Raw genomic sequence first — 17,150 nt, forward strand, 5'->3', positions numbered from 1 at the left:
TTGGGTTGGGAAGCCTCAAAAGTGCATGGGAAGGAAGCACTCAGGCCTCATGGGCACGATCCAACGAAAAGCTTTTATTAAAAACCCCTGGTGGCGGTGGGGTGGCAGGGAGGCTCAGTCTTGTTGCTTGGTTCGGGAGGCCTCGGCGTTGGCCCGGAGCACAGCCCCCGGGGACGGGTAGGGGCGCTGCTGGAAGAGGGGCCCCGCTGCTGTCGTGTCTGCGCCTGTCTTGGCCTCATTCCGCTTGGGGAGTCCTGTTGACCATGTGCCCCTGGGGGTGATGGCAGTTAGGAAATAGGGTCAGGAGTTGGGAATATGGGATGTGGTAGGCACTACCCACTCCCCCCCACTCCCACTCCAAGTGACAAATGGGGGAAGGAGATAGGAAAAAAGGAACGGTCATCAGCACAAGGGAGTCATGAGGAAAGAGAAGGGCTCATGAGGGGTTCTCATTTACCGGGGTGCATCCGAGTATGAGCTGGGGTCCATGGGGTCTAACTCTTCATCCTTCCGGCTTGCCACTGAGGAAACAGGTGGCAGAGTGAGGTCCTCGGTAGAGGCACAAGGAGCCCCTGATCACCACGCTTCCCGCATCCCAAGAAGAAATGGAGTGCATGGCTGCTGTGGTCCGCAGCACCTTGTCCCAGGCCCCAGGTTCAGGCGATCACGTGAGCAAAGTGAGGGCCTCCCTTAACGTGGCTCACCCGTGGCGCCTCACCTGCCTTACCTGAGTCCTGGCCCTGCTGCTCAGCTTACCCTTCTTGCTCTTGGGGTAGGGAGCCAGCTCCTCCCGGCGATGATGGCGCCGTTCTTTGCTCTCTTCCCGGTCCGACTTGTCATACCCGCGGTCCCGATCCCGATCCCTGTCGCGCTCTCTCTCTCTGTCCACTTTGTCATAACCACGCTCCCGGTCTCTGTCCGACTTCTCATGGCCCCGGTCCGACTTCTCATGGCCCCGGTCCGACTTCTCATGGCCCCGGTCCGACTTCTCGTGGCCCCGGTCCGACTTCTCGTGGCCCCGGTCCAACTTCTCCTCAGCATCTGGGGACACAAAAGCCTTAAAGTGACCTTCCTCCTTCCATCTCAGTCCCCAGCAGCCTCCGCCTTCAAAACCGCCCCCCCCCCCCCCGCCTGGGGTTGGACCTGCCTGTCTCACCTGCCCCTTCCCGATCCACTATCGTTTACCTGACCCCTGAGAACTACAGAATCACTTGAGGTGCCCTTGGATCTGCCAACTCACCTGCATTACTGGTCCTGAGCTTCTTGGCAGATTTGGTAACGACGGAGTTGGGGTCGTGTGGGGAGAGCCAGGACACAAGATCTGTGTCCACATTCCAGTAGTAAGGGAGCCCGCTGCGGGGCAGTGGGAGGGAAGGAGGGAGGCGGGGAGGGAGAGAGGGGGAGAGGGAGGGAGGGGGGAGGGGGAGAGAAGAGGAGGGAAAGAGTGTCAGCACAGATGTCCTCTCCTTGTAGCTTCAACTCCCGTCTCCCCAGTCTCTACCAATACCTGCCCCATGTCAGATCTCTTCCCTGTGTTCCCCATTTACCCCAAGGCCAGGGACAGCACAGGAAAGGTGAAGTCAGACGTCAGCTCCCCCCAGGTCCCCAGGCTCACCAGGAAGGGTCAAACACCTTGTACCAGCTTGGTGGCAGGCCCTCCAACCGGGTGGCCTCATAGTCCACAGGGTCGTCATCGTAGTCCTCAGCAATGATTTCTTCCTCTGGTTCTGGCAGAATAGCAGGATGGAGGAAAGCAGTAAGGACCAGAGGGGTTCTCACCCTATAGTCAAGAGCCTGGAGAGACTCAGATTCACATGGACCACGTGTGTGTCTGTGTGTGCACCCGGTCTCACCTGCTGTGGCGAATATCACATTCCAAATCCAAGTGTCTGAAGATCAGGGGATGTGCCAAAAAACTTACCTAAATCTGTTCTGTTTCTGGGTTCGGATAAGATCTGAGATTTGATACTGTTACCCACACCTATCTGGTTTCAGAATTTAGACAAGGATTCATTAAAACAAATGTATCCTCCAGTTCCTGAGTTTAGGAAGCATGTGACACCATGCTATCCCAATCTATTTGGATAAAATGAGTTTGAACAGTAAGGGGTTTATCTGAAAATATGTCCAAATCTATTCAGCTCCCAAGCTTAGCAAATACAGTGTTTCTGATTCTGTATATTGAGCAGCAAGTCTGGATGGCAACGGATATATCCAAACACTGCTCTGAATCCATTTAGTTCCTAGGCCTGACACACAGCAGGCCTGCAGCAGCTGTCAGTGACTACTGGTAAAATAAGAGGTGTATGTTGTCAGCTCGGTACATGATGACCCTCAGCAGGCCTACCACAGATTTCAGCTGTGGATAGAACTAACAATGAAATGTATATGTCAGCAACAGCACACTGCCCATCGTCATGCAATAGGCCCAAAGTAGCTGTCGGCTATAATCATCAGTATTGTTAGTAACATGTATATACCATCAGCACTCAATAGGCTTAAAATAAATTATCGATGATCATTATCAGTATTATTAACCAAAAGATCTATGCGTGGCACAGAGTAGCTTGTGACAGATGGCATTTATCAATAAGGTGAAAATAAGATGTACTTTCCAGTGCCTAGTAGCCCAAAACAGATGCAAAAAAAAAAAAAAAAGACTTCAGGTTTTACTATTACTGACAATGAGGTGTGAATATTAGCAGGAGCAGCCAGTAGGCATAAATGATAGAGCCTATCATTATTTTCTACCATTAGCCATAATGTGTATGCCAAGCACTTAAGCGCAAAATACATGTCAGCTATTGATACGGTGAACGGTAAGGCATAGACCACCAGCATCGTGCCTGGCACCACAGGTCTAAAATAATGTAATCAAAAGAGTAAAGAACAAAGTATCAGCATCCTGCTACCGTCTACGAAAGATGTAAGCGATCCTTACCGTAGGATACTTTGTAATCACTTTCACGGATTGCTTGATGGATGGCACGAGGCATATAATAGGCCCCTCAAAAGGCATTAGCTGTCAATATTAAGCACGAAGTATGTATTCCCCACCCCCACCCCCGCCCGCGGTAGGAATGGATGTCAGGAAGCCATATTGTTAACGATGCCCGCCGCCCCACTGATTGGTGCGCAATAGGCCCATGCTAGCTATGGAGCAGCGACATCAACAACGAAGTGCCTGTCAAGCCTGGCATATGGTAGGCCCATCTGCTTTTAGCTAGCTCACCGGGCTCCAGATGTTTGAGAATGCCTCTCTTGGCCAAGCGGGTCTGCAGCGCAACAGGCAGCGGCATAGTGGATAGCAGACAGACCTAGAGACGGACGGATGGACAGGCACACGCACACAAAAAAAAACCCACCTCAGATGAGGATTCAAATCCCGATTCTAAAATCAAGCGCCTCCTCCCAGCATATACTAATCTGGACCCCCACTTACCCACCTGCACCAATAGAGGGCTGGATGGAACCTATGCGCGAAAAGGTGGAAGATTGGTGCAATGCCACCCAAACTCCCACCAACCCCCGCCTCGAGGCTGGGTGTTCAGGACCCAGTTCCCCTCCCAGGCCCAGGCTCCGCCCACCGCCGAAGGGGCCCAGCTCAGTTCCCCCGCGCCCCAGGAATGGGCTCACCCAACGTCCCCCAAAGACTGCTGGGTGGGAGGAACCAAAGCGCTGGGACGGGGGAGCAGAGTGCAGCAGCTCCTCCAGCTGCAAAAAATGCACCCACCCCGACATTACCAGTGCAATCGCGTGAGTAGTGGAAGGCTGTCAGACCGGCCGCCTCTCTCTTGTCGCGGCTAGGATCACCAGCACCACACGCCTGCCTTCTCCCAAAGCACGGAATGAGGTCCTCCCTCCCCGAGGCTTGAAGTAACTGGGCGACGCTGAGGCTGCGGTACAGATGACGCAAACCTGGCTGGCCAATGAGAGCGCGGCCCTGGCCTGACAGGCGGGAAGCGACCCAATCGCTGGCCTGGAATAGGTGGAGCGCTCGAGCGCCTGTGTGCGTTTACAGTGGGGGCGTGGCCGGCCGGGGTTTAGGCAGACTGCGCGGCCGGACGCCGGCGCCATGGAGGAGTACGCTCGGGAGCCTTGGTACGGCGATGGGCACAGGCCCCGGGACTGTTGCTGCGGCGCCACGGCCAGCTGTGGGAGGCGGGCGGGGGAGGCGCCGGCCACACCGCGCCACATCCCAGACTCGGGAGACCGTTAGACATTTGTGGTCTCCTTCCGCTCCCCTCCGTTTCGTTCCTCTCAGTCGGGTTCCGTTAAGAGGTGCCGCTGCCGTGTGCCTGGAGAAGGTGCGGTGCAGGACCAACCACTCCCAAGTTTCCCCTGACTCCGTATCTCCCCAGTCCCTCTTTGTTAACCGAAAGCTACACGCTGGCCGAATCCATTCCAGCCGGGGGGTGGTGGCGGTTGTCGAGCGGAAATCCCCAGGGTTACCACGCGTGGCTTTTCCCAGGTCGCTTTAGTGAATGGGGTGGGGCCTGGGTGAGCCTATTGTGGACGAGCTGGATCCTCCCCACCCTCTGCTCTTGGTTTTTCCCAATTGGGGCCGGTTAAAAAAGAGGGAAGAGGGCGGGGGTTTGGTCGGACGTGCTCATTGTCGGAGATGGGGGTGCGACCCCGTCCTGCTTTAATAACAGTACTAGCAAATTAACACTTTCACAGCGCTGATCTAAACTTGCCAACTCCGCATGTATCAGTTCATTGAATCTTTGGTAGTAGGAAAGCAGTTGGCGGATTCCTTGGTTGGCTGCGAGGGAAGGGGCGGACAGGGTAAAGACTAATGCTTTTCCCCTCTTGCACCATTTCTTAAAGAAATGAGGGGGAAAGTAATATCTGAAATGCTGTTTCCCATTCGAGTGATTTGGCTTCTCCCAGTTGGAAAGAGTCCATGCAACATGGCGGGGGAAGAGGGGCTCACTTAACCCCACCCTCCCCTTCCGGCTTGCAGCCCATGGCGAATTGTGGACGATTGCGGTGGAGCCTTCACTATGGGTGTCATCGGCGGTGGAGTGTTCCAGGCCATCAAGGGCTTCCGCAACGCCCCTGTTGTGAGTCATGGCTTTCCCTGGGTGGTGCGGGGGTCCTGCCCTGCCCACACGGGATACTGCGCTGAAAACTGCTTGGAGCTGCTTTGACTTACTCATTGTGGTGCCTGCTAGCCTACTATGTGTCAGGCCTGGCTCCAGGATCTGTGGTTTGGGGAGAACTGCAAACATGGCCTTGTGTCCCTCGCCCCTACCACCCAGCTGGAGCTCCTCTGTGGAAATGCCATGCTGTCAAAACCGTCCTTACCAAATCCTAAATGTATGTGCAAAGCCAGAGGGATTTTCCCCAGAGGCAGGTTACCTGGATACAGGGAAGTGACAGGAGTTTAACCGGCAGGAGTACAGCCTAAGAAAATGCTTTTAATGTAACCTAATCAATTTTCTGTCTCTCTTTCTCTCTCTGCCCACCCTCTTCCAAGATCTTATCAAACGTCATGGCTTTAAATGCCATCCATTTGCCAAGGTCTCTGCAATTTATATATCTAGTCCTGTCCCTTCCCTCAACTCCCTGGAACTCTTCCCTGGATCTTTGCCCAGATTTCCTGTTCTCATCTTCAAGGTCTCAGCAAAAATGCCGCCTCCTTTAGAGTCCCAGTCATTATCATGTCTCTTGATGCTATTTCCTCCAAGATCTGTATTGCTGCGTGAAGCTATCTTGTTGATCTGTACCTCTGCTGGGGATCTGTGTCTCCCACTGTAATGTGAGCTCTGAGGGCAGAGGCTAGGCCTGTCTCATTCACCATCCCTGCATCACAGCATGGTGCCTGGCACACAGGTGCTAGTAATCATTGAGTGAATGAGAACTTCTCATCCTACAGCCGAGAACACCCATGTTAGTGTGCTCCCCAGCCTCCAGGTTCTTGGCCCCTGCTTCATGTCTGTACTCCTGATACCCCTGACCCATCGTGGTCCCTGTCTTAAGAGATAGAAACCCTGTGTGCCAGGGGCCTCATTCCTGTTCTGACTCCCTGCCTCCTCATTTTTCCCAGGGGATTCGGCACCGATTGAGAGGTAGTGTCAACGCTGTGAGGATCCGAGCCCCCCAGATTGGAGGTGAGAGGCTTGGAGAGACCTAGAAGTTGGGATGCAGAGTTGGGGGTGGTCACTCCTGTGGTTCTAGACTGCAAATTGAGGGGTCCACATTCCAGCCCCAGCTCTGCCTGGGACTTCCAGGACAGTGATATTTCCCAATAATTTAATATGGAGGGGCAGGAATGTGGATTCCCGAGTTTAAATCCAGGCCCCGGATCTTCCACGACTTGAGTTCGTGGCTTCACCTCTCCAAACCTCATCAGTAACATGGGGATGATGATAGCAATAACCACCGAAATTGTTTTGTAAGTTATGTCATTACGTCATTTACAGAGGACTGACTGAGTGCTGGTTGCTCTGCTAAGCACTTTAATAATATTAACAAGTTTAAGACTTCAGAAGTCAAATAATATTCAGTGCCTAGCACAGGTCCTGGCACACAGCAAAGCCTCAGTAAACACTTTAACTCTCATAGTGTTAACCAACTTTCACAACCTGTTTTCGTCTCCCTTAAACCAAGATCAGAAGTCCAGCTCGGTGTGATGGTTAGGAAGATCAGAGTTGCTCTGTTAAAAGCTACACAGAAGATAAATCTGCTTGTAAACACTTGTCAGACCCCTACAGGGGTGAGGGGAATGCCGGTGGCAGTTAGAGATCACTTGACAAATGAGCAGCCACAGGGGCAGTCCGGGAATATCCCCCAGGAATTTTCTTTCTGCCTTTGTGTCTGCGTTTTTCTCCCCAGAGCGTTCTGGCCTTGGAAGGCCCCAGACCCTGAGCTGTGGCTTTTTGGGATTCCTCAGGAACACTGATTCACCCTCGGTCTCCCTGCAGGTAGCTTCGCGGTGTGGGGGGGCCTGTTCTCCACCATCGACTGTGGCCTAGTGCGCCTGCGGGGCAAAGAAGATCCCTGGAACTCCATCACCAGTGGAGCATTGACCGGGGCTGTGCTGGCAGCCCGCAGTGAGTGCCCCGGGCCCCCGGCCCCCAGCCCCTAGCCCCCAGCCCCTTCCGCCCTGTTCTGCCTGCCCTCACCTCTTTCTCCCTCCCTCTTCACTCTCCAGGTGGCCCATTGGCCATGGTGGGCTCAGCAATGATGGGGGGCATCCTCTTGGCCCTTATAGAGGGTGTTGGCATCCTCCTTACTCGCTACACTGCCCAGCAGTTCCGCAATGGTGAGTACCTGGCAGATGCTGGTTAGGGAGAGGTGTGAAACGCTCTGCCTATGTGTCGCCTCTCACCCTTACCTGATTCTTTCCTCTCCAGCACCCCCGTTCCTGGAGGACCCCAGCCAGCTGCCCCCTAAGGAGGGTACCCCAGCCCCAGGCTATCCCAGCTATCAGCAGTACCACTAAGGAAGTGACTGCCTGTCATCACCACCGTGGGAGCTCCTCCTCCGTTCCCTCCCCGATGATCTACCTCGAAGGGAGGGCTGGCTCCCAGTTGGCCCTGGGACCCTCCAGAGAGGGCCTCTACTCTGCTCCCTTGTCCCAGGGTGGGGGGTGGGGCATCCCAGCTGCCCTGACGGATGGGTCCCCTTCTCTCTCAGGGCACCCCAACCCCAAATTCACATGTAACAAGTTCTCACCCCAGCCCCTTTTCCTGGCGCCCTGATGAGTATTTAAAGCCAGTTTTGAAATGCCTGTGTTTGTACTCCTTGAGCCATGCGTGGGAGCCCCTCCTTAGAACCAGGGACAGAGCCCTCCTCGGGGACTCAGAAGCCCTAGGATTTGGAGCCCCACAGAGAGTGGGCTCTAGTAAATGTGGGATGAATGAGCAGGAGGGGAAATGAATCAAGATGCAAATAGGTACATGAATAAGGGTGTGCGGGGGCCAAGTGATGAATCGTAGGCAGACAGAGGAACAGGCTTGGGAAAGAAGTGAGCGAACAGAAGGATTACTGGGGTGGGGAAGGGAGGGTAGTTCTGCACCTTGCACCCCTGACCCCCTCCCATGCCCCCATTGCCAAGGCTGGGAAATCTGACCTCACAGTGAATTCTGGCTTTCTGGATCCCAGTCACCCCATTTGCGAATGTCCTCTCCCTGTGTGTGGCCTCACCATGGACCGGGGGTGGAAGTAGGGCTCAGAAGGATCCAGCTTTCTTGAGGAAGATGCCCTGTGTCGGTCTCCTCTTCGGTACCACAGAGCTGTTTCTCCGTGATGTTCAGCATTGCAATTCTTTTAAGGGCAACCATAAATAACCAGAAAGGAGTTTTCATACTGGGGTGGGGGCGTGATGGGAAAGAGATTTTCCTGGAGGGACATTGGCCCCAAATGCTGTCTCTTCCATGCAAACCCCTACATTATGGGGCCAACGCTGTCACTACTGGGGTGCAGATGGCCTGCCGGGCGACCTAAGAACTCTTTTTGTGCAAGCCTTTACAAAGAGGTGATGTCTTTAGACAAAATTGCTTCCTGGGGGTAAAAATACAGAGTCCTTGACCTCCCAACAGCCTCGACACCTCCGTGGTGGGAGAACTAAGACACGGCTTGCTTGCGTGCCTTGCTGCCAGGCAGTGGGCAGCTGCCTCAGTGGAGACTCCAGGGAAGCAAGGTGGGGGAGGGCTTCCGGCACTGTGCGCACAGCCCTCGCAGGGCCCCGGCCCGGCCTCAAGTGGAGCTCCAGGGGCACGTCGGTTTAGGGCCCAGGGTCTCCCAGACTGTGATCCTTTCTGGGCCACTTCTGTTGCAAGACCCCTTCTTCACTACCAGGCTCCATTGCCCCCCTCCCCCTGCCCCCCATATTTCAGGCCCCATCCTGCTCCTATCAAACACCTCCCTGCCAGCGCCTCCCAGCCTGCCCATGCACCAGTCCGCAGGCTCCACGCCACGCAGGCAGCTGTGGTACCCACAGTCCTGTATGTGTGGGCCCCGGCCCCCTCCTGTCTCTCCTCCCTGTCCTCTAAGGATCCTGCAGGCCCTACCGCTTTTATCTATCAACTCCGGCTCCTCTGAGGCCACGACCCTACTGTATCTCCCTGGTCCCCTCCAAATGGGCTAGGCTCGTACAGGCCCCTTCCATCTGCAGCTTCCCGGCCCTCCCCAGCCTCTAGACTGAACCTCTGCCGGCTTCAGGCCCCGCCCCCTCCCGCTCCTGAAGGTTCCACCCCCGCAGATGCACCCAAACCCGAGGGCCCTCCGCCCCCCAGGACCCCGTTCACTGTCTCTGGTCCCGGGAGGCCTGGGACGCGCGGGGCCTTGGCGCGGTTCATGGCAACCTTCAGGCCCTCGAGCTCTGGCTCCTCCGGCTGCTGGTTCAGGAGGCGGGGCCGGTGTCGGGGTGAATAGCCAGCGACCCGGCTCAGCAACCAAGGCTCGCGGCTTCGGGTGAGAGGTGTCCAGCCTCCGTGGAGGGCCTGGCGCCCGGAGTCGCCCAGGTCCCGGGAGCTGGAGCCGGGGCACGGGGGAGCAGTCAGGTCGGGTCTGAGCCCGCAGGCAGCTTCTCAGCCAAAGAAGGAAATGCGGGGTCAGACCCCAGGCAGTTTCCATCGGGAGGGACTACGGAGACCGGGAGAGGCGGGAGTGAGACGGAAACAGAGAAATAGAAGCCCAGAGACAAACCCAAAGGGAGATGGAGACTTAGGAAGAGCTGGAGGCAGAAAGAGACAAGAGATTCATGAAAAGAGACAGAAACGAGAAGCTGTGTGAGAGTCAGAAATGCAGGTGGGGGGACGCCTGGGAGGCCCAGTCAGTGAAGCGTCTGCTTTCGGCTCAGGTCGTGATCCAAGGGTCCTGGGATCGAGTCCCACAACCGGCTCCCTGCTCAGCCTGGTGCCTGCTTCTCCCCATTCTCCCTCTGCCCCCCCCCCCCGACTCGTGCTTGCTCCCTTTTTCGTGCTCGCTCTTCCTCAAATAAATAAATAAAATATTTTTAAAAAAGAGAGGGAAGAAAAAAGAAAAAAATGCAGGTGGGGACGTGGGAAGACCCTCAGTGTCAGATGGAGGCACCCGCAGGGACGGCCAGGGGGCACAGTAGTCCTGAGCTGGGCTGAAGGACCCGGCCTGCATCCTTTCTCCCTCTGGCTGTCTCTCTCACTCTCATCTCTGATTCAATCCCACCTGCTTCCCACCAGGATTTTGTGCCTCTCCCTCCGGTTCTTCCTTCCCCCACCCCCTGAGCCCCAAGTTGGCCTCCATCTGTCTTGATCTGTCTCTCAGCCCTCCTTCCCCATTTCTCTCCTTCAGTCTCCCTGTCTGGTGGCTGGCACACTCCCTGGGGCACCTGGGTTTGCCATCCAGCGATGTGCATGGGGCAGGTGGGTGGGGAAATATTTGGTGGACAAGGAGGGTTAGTGAGATGGAAAGGATCAGGGAAGTATGATGGGGTCCAGCCCTGACAGTGGGATGGGGAATCACTGCCTCGGGCAGAGACCCTGGCAGGCCGGGAAGAGAGACACGGGAAAATTAGACGCAGAGAGAGAATAGAAGGAATTGGGACAGAGCCCAAGAGAGGGACCAAGACAAAGTGAAGCCAGAGTTTACAGAGATATCAAAAGAGAGACAGAGATGCAGAGAAAGAGATGCCAAGAAAGCGAAAAGAAACGGTAGGACAAGTGAAAAAGATGGGAAAAGAAAATGTAAGAAGGGAGATAGACATGAAAATTGGGAGAGTCAGAGAGACAGTGTGGGTGGGGGAGAGAAATGGGCAGACAGAGTCAGAACAAAGAAGTGAGAGAAAGCAGAGAGAGGGAGAGAGAAAGCAAGAGAGACATGAGAGTTGGACACACGTACCTTCTTACCCTGCATTTGGGGGTTGCTGGTCTGAGTGTTCTTACTTCCTTTGTTTTCTTAGTGGCAGCTGGAGAACAGGGTCTGACTGGGCAGGGCAGCTCCGCCAGCCCCAGGTCAGCACCCCAGGTCATCGAAGTGGGTGGGAGGAGGGCAGCCTCCCCTGGGGATACACCTTTTGAGAGCAATGTTCTGATGTTGTCGAGGATGGCGTCAAGGAGCCCATTTGGGGCCAACCTCCGCAGCTGACCGATGGGAGCCATCTCTGGGGAATCCACAGTGTCATCAGAATATAGCATGTGGAAGAGGAAGGATGTGCCAGTGATCCCTTCTGAGGGGACAGAGGAAACGTCCTTTTGTTACCCTCCAAGGCACGAAGAGGTAAAGCAGCTCGCCCATGGCTATGCTGCCTGAAAGTGGCGAAGTTGGCATTTTTATCCTTATTTATAGTGGTTAGAGTTGTGTTTCGCACCATAATTTCTGACACATTATCAGTCAGCATTACAGGTGCCCTTTGAATATTTTCACAGGCCAACGCAACAATTTCTGAGCCCCCTTTGTTAAAGTAATAATCTCAAGGACTGACTTTGTGGGGATCAGGTTGGCAGCAACGTTGGGCATTCACACAGGCATCTTGTGAGATGGTCATGTGCATTCAGTTTGAGAACCTTCATCAGATCAGACCCTTCTAACGTGTACTTTTTGTATGGATATCTCACTAAAGAGGTAAATACGAGCTAGAGCCACATGTATCAACATGGATCATTCTCGAGCTTGCAGTATGACACAGAAGAAAGGCCAAGACTGCTGTGTAGAGTAGAGTACGGTATTTGTAATAAACACATACAAACAATATATGAAGTTCATGGATCCCTAATCACATAAGGAATGAATAAAAAGATGCAAGGCAGGGGCGCCTGGGTGGCACAGCGGTTGAGCATCTGCCTTCGGCTCAGGGCGTGATCCCAGCGTTCTGGGATCGAGCCCCACATCAGGCTCCTCTGCTGTGAGCCTGCTTCTTCCTCTCCCACTCCCCTTGCTTGTGTTCCCTCTCTCGCTGGCTGTCTCTATCTCTGTCAAATAAATAAATAAAATCTTTAAAAAAAAGATTATTGTCCATTTGAAGATATTTCATAATTTAGGAGATGAAAAAAGAATCCTACTTGTGTTAAATTGACTATATAGATTAATTTGGGGACCCATTTCTCCAGTGTTGTTTCTTCATGCCTGGAACACAACATCTTGTTCCATTCATTCAGGCCACTTATTCTTTTCTTCAGTAAAAATGTGTGGAGCTCATACTTTTCTTGCTCAAGGTAATCACAGGAAGTTGATGGATTTTCTTACCATGATGAACAATGTCCTTTTCTATTACATTAAAAAACTTTTTTAAGTGTCTGTAAAGGAAGGCTATTGAATTTCACATTCAGTCTTGTTTCTGGCCACTTTGCTCACTTTTCTTATTAGGTCTAAAAGTTTTGGATGCTTTTCTTGGATTTAAAAAAATATATGTTTATTAATTTTAGAGACAGCACGAGCGGGAAGGGCAGAGGGAGAGGGAGAGAGGCTATCAAGCAGACTCTGCACTGAGCACAGAACCCAACTCGGGCCTGGATCTCATGACCCTGACATCATGACCTGAGCAGAAACCAAGAGTCCGATGCTCAACCGACTGAGTCACTCAGGCGCCCCGGTTCTCTTGGATTTTTTTTAAGTAAATAATGTCCTCGGACTTCAGCCAAAGACCACCAGGAACACACCAGTGATTCAACAAAGCTGGGTATATTAGCTCATTGCATCGAGGGAGAATACACACCAAGAATCCTGGGGCATCTCAGTTAAGGAAAGACATTACGGCATTTGGGTTTGTGTTAGATGTGTTTGTGTTGAACCCCTGACGTGACCAGGGCTGCGCCGTGGCTTTGAAGACTCTGGACAGGATCCATACGCCAAACGTACCACCAGTAGTTACCAAACACAAGACGATGATGAGTCTTCAGAATAAGCCTCGGAGACCGGGGCCTAGATGACCACGCTCAGGCCATGGAAACATGTCCCAAAGTCCAGGTGGTGTCTGGAGAGCCAGGAGGCTTTTTCTTTTAGTCTCATAAGGAAGTTCTTTACCTGACCTGTAGTATTTCTACAAGTTCTGCAAGAAGTGTTCCCTGAAGCATCATCTCCCCCTTTCCCTTCTCCTTCACTAGCCAAGAAGAAATCCGAGGTTATGAGATGGCTCGTGACAGTTCTGGCTAACTGGTTAGTTGGGCTTCTAGAGTAGAAATGGTGTCGTGTGTGACATCCGCTAAGGTCAGAGACGAGTTCGGGACCACCTTTCCAATTCTACTTTCTCCACTGTGGGAACAGCACCCGCCATGAAGAAGGAGCCAGCTGTGTTTTTTGTTTTGTTTGGTTTTTTTTAAGATTTTATTTATGAGAGAGAGAGAGCACACAAGCGGGGGAGCAGCAGGCAGAGGGAGAGGGAGAAGCGTGCTCCGCGCCAAGTAGGGAACCCGACGCGGAACTCGATCCCAGGACCCCGGGATCACGACCTGAGCCGAAGGCAGATGCTTCACCGACTGAGCCACCCAGGCGCCGCGAGCGCGCTGTTTCTGCTGGCAGTTCCGAGGAGCTTTCGCTTGCCTCATTGGATGGCCTCAGGGAAACATGGTCCACAGGAGGGTGGTAGTTTTAAGTATCTGAATGTCTGAAACACTTACCCCAAATAGACAGGTTGAGGCCGCGCTGCAGCCAGCAGGTGGAAGCGGGGCCTCTGCTTCAGTAGAGGCTAAGTACCCTCGTGGAGCACACACTGTATTGAGAATATCTGTATCACTTATTTCAGCAGGGAAAAGGCAATTTATAGCCCTCTAGAGGGGAAAATTCTAGAGCGGCATTAACCAGTAGCAGCGAAACAGCCTAGAATGTTTCTAAGAACAAAAGATTCCAACCCCCGTTCCTCATGGTTTTAGGGCTTTTGCTGATAGGGTTGTCATGACCTCAGCAGAAGCATTCTGTGAGGCCAGTGTCCAATTTTTACAAGATCAAGGTTTGGGATTAATTTTTTTTGAGGGAAATGTTAGTACAAGAAGGGACCCATAAAAAAAAAAGAAAGCTACCTTCAGAGGTATTTAAAAGAACAGCTATGAAATTTTTGTCAGGTGGATGAGTTTGTGTGTGTGTGTGTGTGTGTGTGTGTGTGTGTGTGTGCGCGCGCGCGCGCGCGCGGTTGAGAGAGAGAGAAATCAAATTCAGAATAGCAGCCATGGTCTGAGAAAACACCCAAGAGGGTTTTGTTTTTTCCTTAAGTGCCAGAGGGAGACCATAGGAGGTCAAAAGTAACAGGGTGAAATTAACAGATCTGGGGAAGTGGGTGGGGGGATAGGGTAACAGGGTGATGGGCATTAGGGGGGGTACTTGATGGAACAAGCACTGGGTGTGATATGCAACTGATGAATCACTAAACTCTACCTCTGAAACTAATAGTACACTATATGTTAATTGTTTTTTAAATATTTTATTTATTTATTTATTTATTTATTTATTTATTTATTTATTTATTCAAAAGAGAGAGAGACAGCAAGAGAGTGAGAGAGGGAACACAAGCAGGGGCAGTGGGAGAGGGAGAAGCAGGTTTCCCACTGAGCAGGGAGCCCTAAGTGGGGCTCGACCCCAGGACCCTGGGATCATGACCTGAGCCAAAGGCAGACACTCAACCGACTGAGTCACCCAGGCGCCCCACACTATATGTTAATTAAATTGAATTTAAATTTTTAAAAAAGTAAGGGAGATCATACTGAAAGATATTTTAGTTGGTTACCAGAGGGTATCAAGATACAGTAATAGCCAAGATTCATAGTGGGATAGGGGCGCCTGGGTGGCTCAGTTGGTTAAGCGTCTGCCTTCCACTCTGGTTGTGATCTCGGGCTCCTGGGATCTAACCCTGCTTTGGGCTCCCTGCTCAGTGGCGAGTCTGCTTCTCCCTCTCCCTCTGTGATCTCTCTCGCTCTCACTCTCTCTCAAAGAAATAAATTAAAATCTAAAAAAAAAAAAGAGTCATAGTGGGATAAAAAGAAAAAAAGGGGTGCTGCTGTAGACTCAGAAAATTAATCTTGTCATCTTAGGGAGAACCTCTGCACCTCTCAGGTCACTGGCTTCCAGAGAATTCCTAAGAATCCTGCTTGATGCCTATTAATGTCTTTCTCAAGCAGTTCGAAGGCAGTGTTCCCTTTGATCATGCAGGCTTTGTTTAGGTGGGTATTTGTTTTTTATTTTTTTTTAAAGATTTTATTTATTTATTCGACAGGAAAGAGACAGCCAGTGAGAGAGGGAACACAAGCAGGGGGAGTGGGAGAGGAAGAAGCAGGCTCATAGTGGAGGAGCCTGATGTGGGGCTCGATCCCATAACGCCGGGATCACGCCCTGAGCAGGAGGCAGACGCTTAACCGCTGCGCCACCCAGGCGCCCCCTATTTTTTAAGTAATCTCCACACCCAGTGTGGAGCTGGAACTCAGGAGATTAAAAGAGATGCTCGCTCCACCTACTGAGCCAGTCAGGCGCCCCCTAGGTGGGTATTTTGTAAATGCAGCTCAAACCTATTGGGGGAGACATCTGGAGGCCTCATAGGAGTCTCTAGAAGTATGAAGTCACATTGGCCTGTGATAGGGTAGAATCTAGTGTTTAAAGTGAAATTACAAAACACGTGAGGTGGTCTGTTATTAGCTCAGAAGTAAACCAGAGATGGTCCCCAGAGGGGTGAGATCTTGTTGCCATCAAGGCTAATGGCAAACTTCAGTCCCTGGAAGTTTAAGGGTTTCTCAGAAGTGTTTCGATTTTTTAAAAAGATTTCATTTATTTATTTGAGAGAGAGAGCACAAGTTGGGGGGGAGAGACAAAGGGAGAGGGACAAGCAGACTCCCCGCTGAGCACAAAGCCAGACACCGGAACTCGATCCCAGGACCCTGGGATCATGACCTGAGCTGAAGTCAGGCCCTTAACTGACTGAGCCACCCAGGCGCCCTGATTTTTTTTCTAATTCAAGTTTAGCTGACATATACTGTTACATTAGTCTCAGGTGTACATCGTAATTCAGAGTGATTCATCAACTCTTTATGTTATGCTATGCTGACCACACATATAGCTACCCTGTGTCACCATACGGCACCATTACAATACCATTGACTGTGTTCCCTGTGCTGTGCCTTTCATCCCCGAGACCGATTCATTCCATAACTGGAAGCCAGTATGTCCCCCTCCCCTCTACCCCTTTGTGCCTATTCCCTCCACCCCTTCCCCTCTGGCAATCATCGGTTTGTTTCCTGTTGCTTTTAGTTTTAGAATTCCATTAAGTCTCTCTACTTTTTCTCAACATTATGGATGACGATAGCTGTAGAGTTTGTAAGTTAAAACTTTACAGAGTTTTTAGATAGCAGTTGTTTAAGTGAGTGCAATGTGTGTCCCTGTTACTGGAGAGAGAAGTTGAGACTCCCCGAGTCAAATACAAAAGCAAGCGATTTCCCCTACCCTTACAGCAAAAGCTCTCTGGCAATGAAAAGCTCAGTTCGCCTGGAGAATAAACCACAGCCAGAACATGCTCATAACCCATTTGGAGGTGTTCAAAGGGGCCTCAAGTCTTGGGTTCCTATCCACGTCCTACCTTTACAGTCTTTGCCATGATTGTGTCATTGGAGGTATGACATTCGAGGGGACCATCTCAGCAAGGGCCTTAAAGTTACCCCATCAGTGTTGGATCAGTATCAAGGCCAATTTATGTCTGCTATTGTGGCTAAGACCATGAAGCAGCTTTGCTACCTTCCATTCTCCTTACGGCGACGTCAAGTAGCAGCGAGCTGTGTAGAAATCTCCTTCACTTGTTCATTTTGATAAGGGTTCCTGAAGTGGCTTCCGATGAGCATGAAATTATCACTGTAAGGGGCCCCCGGGTGGCTCAGTCAGTTGGGTGTCTGCCTTTGGCTCCTTCGGCTTGGGTCATGATCCTGGGGTCCTAGGTTCAAGCCCCGCGTCGGGCTCTCTGCTCAGCGGGGAGTCTGCTTCTCCCTCTCCCTGTGCCTGCTGCCAACTCCCCAGCTTGTGTGCATGCTCTCTCTCTCAAATAGATAAATGAAATCTTTAAAAAAAAAAAGAAATCATCACTATAAAAAGCTAGCTGTGTTCCCTCTGCACGTAGAGGGGAGAACTTCTGGCTGCAGGAAAATACAATCTGACATCGACATACTCAGAGTTATTATAGGGGTGCCTGGGTGGCTCAGTTGGTTGGAGTCCAACTCTTTTTTTTTTAATTTAATTTATTTATTTGACAGAGAGAGAGA

General features: G+C 51.9%; 2 protein-coding genes across 8 annotated transcripts; one reads left to right on the plus strand and one right to left on the minus strand.

Moving 5' to 3' along the window:
* Positions 1-54: 54 nt before the first annotated feature.
* PQBP1 (polyglutamine binding protein 1) lies at positions 55-3,881 on the minus strand. 7 transcript variants are annotated; one of them, XM_087860041.1, is made up of 8 exons: positions 3,745-3,877; positions 3,447-3,473; positions 3,233-3,317; positions 1,616-1,727; positions 1,241-1,353; positions 757-1,041; positions 458-521; positions 55-271 (listed from the first exon to the last, which is right to left on the minus strand). In XM_087860041.1, exons 3-8 carry the CDS (start codon positions 3,297-3,299, stop codon positions 115-117), a joined length of 798 nt encoding a protein of 265 aa, XP_087716167.1. In that variant the 5' UTR covers positions 3,300-3,317; positions 3,447-3,473; positions 3,745-3,877; the 3' UTR covers positions 55-114. The 7 variants fall into 7 exon arrangements, with proteins under 7 accessions (XP_087716167.1, XP_087716169.1, XP_087716165.1 ...); XM_087860043.1 differs by having other exon boundaries at positions 3,443-3,473; XM_087860039.1 differs by lacking the exon at positions 3,447-3,473 and having other exon boundaries at positions 3,745-3,881.
* A 69-nt stretch (positions 3,882-3,950) lies between these two features.
* On the plus strand, positions 3,951-7,738 carry TIMM17B (translocase of inner mitochondrial membrane 17B). The gene is made up of 6 exons (XM_087860046.1): positions 3,951-4,101; positions 4,967-5,066; positions 6,053-6,116; positions 6,930-7,058; positions 7,160-7,270; positions 7,362-7,738. Exons 1-6 carry the CDS (start codon positions 4,076-4,078, stop codon positions 7,448-7,450), a joined length of 519 nt encoding a protein of 172 aa, XP_087716172.1. The 5' UTR covers positions 3,951-4,075; the 3' UTR covers positions 7,451-7,738.
* The last annotated feature ends 9,412 nt before the right edge of the window (positions 7,739-17,150 follow it).

Source organism: Ursus americanus, chromosome X (genome assembly GCF_024610735.1).
Source record: "Ursus americanus isolate L20-20 chromosome X, mUrsAme1.1.p, whole genome shotgun sequence".
Lineage (NCBI taxonomy): Eukaryota > Metazoa > Chordata > Mammalia > Carnivora > Ursidae > Ursus > Ursus americanus.

Bases quoted from the DNA above. Each gene is read 5' to 3' on its own strand.
- TIMM17B (XM_087860046.1), top strand. From the start codon at position 4,076: ATGGAGGAGTACGCTCGGGAGCCTTG. The intron at 5,067-6,052 runs GTGAGTCATGGC...CATTTTTCCCAG, and splicing joins GCTTCCGCAACGCCCCTGTT to GGGATTCGGCACCGATTGAG. The intron at 7,271-7,361 runs GTGAGTACCTGG...TTTCCTCTCCAG, and splicing joins TGCCCAGCAGTTCCGCAATG to CACCCCCGTTCCTGGAGGAC.
- PQBP1 (XM_087860039.1), bottom strand. From the start codon at position 3,299: ATGCCGCTGCCTGTTGCGCTGCAGACCCGCTTGGCCAAGAGAGGCATT. The intron at 1,354-1,615 runs GTGAGCCTGGGG...ACTGCCCCGCAG, and splicing joins AAGGTGTTTGACCCTTCCTG to CGGGCTCCCTTACTACTGGA. The intron at 522-756 runs GTAAGCTGAGCA...CTGTTTCCTCAG, and splicing joins CTACCCCAAGAGCAAGAAGG to TGGCAAGCCGGAAGGATGAA.